The sequence below is a fragment of the Bidens hawaiensis genome, unplaced genomic scaffold (genome assembly GCF_021521415.1).
Source record: "Bidens hawaiensis isolate Kalapana, Puna unplaced genomic scaffold, B.hawaiensis_p1.1 tig00014471_1, whole genome shotgun sequence".
Lineage (NCBI taxonomy): Eukaryota > Viridiplantae > Streptophyta > Magnoliopsida > Asterales > Asteraceae > Bidens > Bidens hawaiensis.
This window is the reverse complement of record NW_027492261.1, coordinates 187,718-191,557: the sequence shown is the minus strand read 5'-3', so window position 1 is coordinate 191,557 and position 3,840 is coordinate 187,718. Positions and strand designations below refer to the sequence as shown.

At 34.3% G+C, this 3,840-nt stretch overlaps 1 protein-coding gene across 1 annotated transcript; it reads left to right on the top strand.

Annotated features, from left to right (window-relative positions):
* Nucleotides 1-1,743: 1,743 nt before the first annotated feature.
* LOC143546840 (uncharacterized) lies at nt 1,744-3,375 on the top strand. The gene is made up of 4 exons (XM_077038410.1): nt 1,744-1,939; nt 2,025-2,100; nt 2,393-2,565; nt 3,151-3,375. Exons 1-4 carry the CDS (start codon nt 1,773-1,775, stop codon nt 3,224-3,226), a joined length of 492 nt encoding a protein of 163 aa, XP_076894525.1. The 5' UTR covers nt 1,744-1,772; the 3' UTR covers nt 3,227-3,375.
* Nucleotides 3,376-3,840: the final 465 nt, after the last annotated feature.

The window sequence follows — 3,840 nt, the reverse complement described above, 5'->3', positions numbered from 1 at the left end:
AAAAGCGACACATATTAATATATGAAGTTCAAGTTAATGGCACTATAGGTCCCTCAAATTTAGAACGTATGTACAAGAGTTTAAATAATATAGATTTATAAATACAATAATACAAGAAAATGAATGGAACGTGGAGATAAACAAATAGAAAATAGGATGTCATATTGGCATGCAACTGGACGTGGGTGTGATGTCTTCTGCACGTATCAATGTGTTTTTCTTAATTAGGTTTATTTGAATTAAAGTTTTTAATCTAAGAGGATCTTATAATTTATGAACTTGTATCATTTGTAAACCATTTTCTATTTGTATATACGACAGTTTATAAAAAATTTACAAAAATCCAAGTTTTCTATAAAGAAAATCCAAAATCTCTCCTGTCGGTACTAGAAATATACGAAACGTAAACATGAAAAGGGAATACAAGTCCCGATATTCATTTTTCATGTTTACGGTTTCCGTATACCAAATTCTATAAATGGTATGATATCGGAGAAGTATAATGCTTACGTAAGGGACATCCAATCCAGCTTATGCTCAACTGGCGAGAACCACAATTTCAATTCCGAACGCTAAACCGTAAACCATCATATTCTACTTCACACTTATACGAATTAGGGGTGAGCATAAAACCGAATTAACCGAACCGAAACCGAATAACCGAAAAAACCGAACCAAAGCATTAACCGACGGTTAATTTTTTAGTTTTTCGAAAAACCGATTTTTGGGTTTAGGTTAGGTTATCCATTTTAAAAAAACCGAAAAAAACCGAACCGAACTGATTAATCGAACCTATGTTTTCTACGTGTTTTTTTTAAGATGTTATGACCATAAACAAAACACCAAAAGAATCTACCATTGATGGTGATGAAGATGATCAAGATTGGGGCTAAACTTTGAAGATGAATAAGACAATGAATGAAGATTCGGGAAATATTTAGTTTTTATATTAAGAACGTTGTTGAATTTTAAACTCTACTACTCAAATAACTTTGTATTTGTTTGGTTCCACATAATGCGTGCCTATTTTTGTATTTTGAATTCAATATATATGAGGCACTCTATTTTTTGAATTCTATTTTTTTGTAATATCTACTCACAATAAAAAAAAAGCCGAAAATAACCGAAAACCGAATAACCGAAAATCGATTGGTTGGTATTCTAAAATAACCGATAGCTTAGGTTTAGGTTTGGGTTTCACCCAATAACCGAACTAAACCGAACCGTGCTCACCATCATCATCATCATCATCATCATCATCGTACTCAGTATATCCCACCAATAGCAAAGCTATAGTAGGGTCTGAGGAGGGTAAGATGTAGACAGCCTTACCTCTACCCCATAAGGATAGAGAGGCTGCTTCCGGTGAGACCCCCGGCTCGATAGTAGTTTTGCATCAAGCCTTGGACATAAGGCACATAGCACTCAATCATCGGGACACCGGCTGATCGATGCAATACCGTTACACTTTCTGATTTATGGGGGGTGCGAACCGTGCTCACCCCTAATACGAATTCAATTTAAAAATTATATTTCTAGAAAACATTTCACATACAATACCGTTACACTTTCTGATGGAATGTTCATCACCATCATCGAAATGATGAAACACTAACTCAAACATAACATAAGGGTCACTTTACAACTTTTTAAAATAAAGAGGCATATTTAAAACCAATCCAAACCGCAACACCTTTTCAGCAATTAATCCAAACTCATGCTACAAATAGTTCCCATCCTACACCAAACTCCCAGAGTCCCAGTATATATTAATGGTTATCAGCCCAAGCCCATCATCCAGTTTCAGATCACAGTCGGAGAAAATGACCGGAATAGTTGACCTTTTGCCGAAAGAGTATGGTTACATCATTCTCACCCTTGCAGCCTACTACTTCCTCAACTTCTACATGGGATTTCAAGTTGGCAGGGCTCGAAAGAGGTACGTAATCTCCAATTCATTTAAATTTAATATCCATTTGACATTTCCTATTGTTTTTATATGTTAACAATTTGTTTTAATATAGGTACAATGTTGCTTACCCTGCACTCTATGCCACCGAAGCCGATACCAAGGATTACAAACTCTTCAATTGTGTTCAGGTTCGTACGGATCATTTAAGTGTAACTGAATTGACTTGTTGACAGTAGCAAATCATAATATACATCAATTGTTTAATTTTATTTTATTTTAAGCATTTAGAATACTTTTTTATTTTATTCTTGAAATATTCTATGAGTCTTGTCCATTTGAGAAATTCATGAGTACCATCAAATTGTTTCAGTTTGAAAGTGAAACACGACTCTCAGTGCAAATTTTCTAGAAAATTAACAACAATAGTTGAATATTGATTATTTTGGTTTATATAATAATGGAATTTTTTTGGATATGCAGAGGGGGCATCAGAACTCGTTGGAGACGTTGGCGATATTCTTTGTTATGATGGTGGTTGGAGGGCTTAAACACCCGCTTATTTGCACTGGTTTGGGAGTAAGTTACACCGTCACTCGGTACTTCTATTTCACCGGTTACTCATCCGGTGATCCTAATGGCCGTCTTCCAATTGGGTATGTTGATTTAGTTTTTAAGTACTTGTGTTTTGTGTTTAAGATTTCTAGTCTGGTTTGGTTTGTTGTTGAAATTGAGATCTTAAATTTTGGTCTATGGTGACTTTTTGTTGCACACATGGTGTGAATTGATGGTGGCCTACTATGAACCGATTAAAATAATGTTTTTATTTGGGACTGGGCTAGCCTACCTATTTTTAACGGTTAAAGTTAATTCGAGCAGGCAATTTATTAAGTCTTTGGTTATGTACACACCATTTCACCTATTCAAACACCCCCACCATACGAGTCGTATCAGACCTACACGACTCGTACGGTGGGTGTGTGACAACATGAAAAGTGTTGATGACACACACAAATGGTTTACGAATAAATATAATACCCTTTTGTTGAATGTTTAAAAATGACAGCCCAAAACCTTTTTAAAAATTGTGTTGTGTTACAAATGGTTTTAAATAAAAACTTAGACAAAGTAAATCAAACAAAAATTTCATAAAGATCAATTATTTTCATGTTGAATTTGTGTCGGGTTCCTAGTCACGTAAAGAATTACAACTTCATCACTCACTGGGTTGTGTTTTGCAGGGGATTCAATAATTTGGCACTATTGGGACTAGTGGTAGTCAATATATGGTTCGGGGTGACTCTTGTGAAGGCATAAATCAGAAGCATTGTGAAGAATTATGTGATTTGGTGTTAGTTAATTACTTAAATCAGACCATTTTGTTCTTGTGTTGTTTATTGAGTGTTAGTGTTTTGGAATGATTGTTCCAGACACCTTTTAATTACAATCGTTTATTTTTTCATTAATCACACTTTTCCTTTTCTTAATAATTTTATTTTATTAAATGCACCAAAAAATCAAGAAGCAAAAGGGACGATTTAGGGTTGATTGGGTAGTGTTAAGTAAGGGTGAACAAATAACCGAATCACAACCTAACTAGACCTGACTAATCAAATAAATGATAGTTTGGTTAAGCCATAACCGATTAATCCGTTATTGTAGTTTGGTTATGGTTTTGACGTGTGGTATAACTAGTTAACTGATAACTAAGCTGATTATAAAGTTAAGATGAATGTGTTAATTGGTACATGAAGCCTTGTGATGCTATGTACCAATGTTAGTTTCTAACAACTTATCAAAGACTGGCCCTTTATTTACATGATCTTTACATTGTTGACTTATTCTTGTTTCACTTGAACTTTACACAAAAACATTTTCTCTAGTTCAATTATTATGTTGTAAAGCAAAAGCTACGTATGAAGTACAATAGA

Bases quoted from the DNA above. Each gene is read 5' to 3' on its own strand.
- LOC143546840 (XM_077038410.1), top strand. From the start codon at position 1,773: ATGGTTATCAGCCCAAGCCCATCATCCAGTTTCAGATCACAGTCGGAG. The intron at 1,940-2,024 runs GTACGTAATCTC...GTTTTAATATAG, and splicing joins GTTGGCAGGGCTCGAAAGAG to GTACAATGTTGCTTACCCTG. The intron at 2,101-2,392 runs GTTCGTACGGAT...TTGGATATGCAG, and splicing joins AACTCTTCAATTGTGTTCAG to AGGGGGCATCAGAACTCGTT.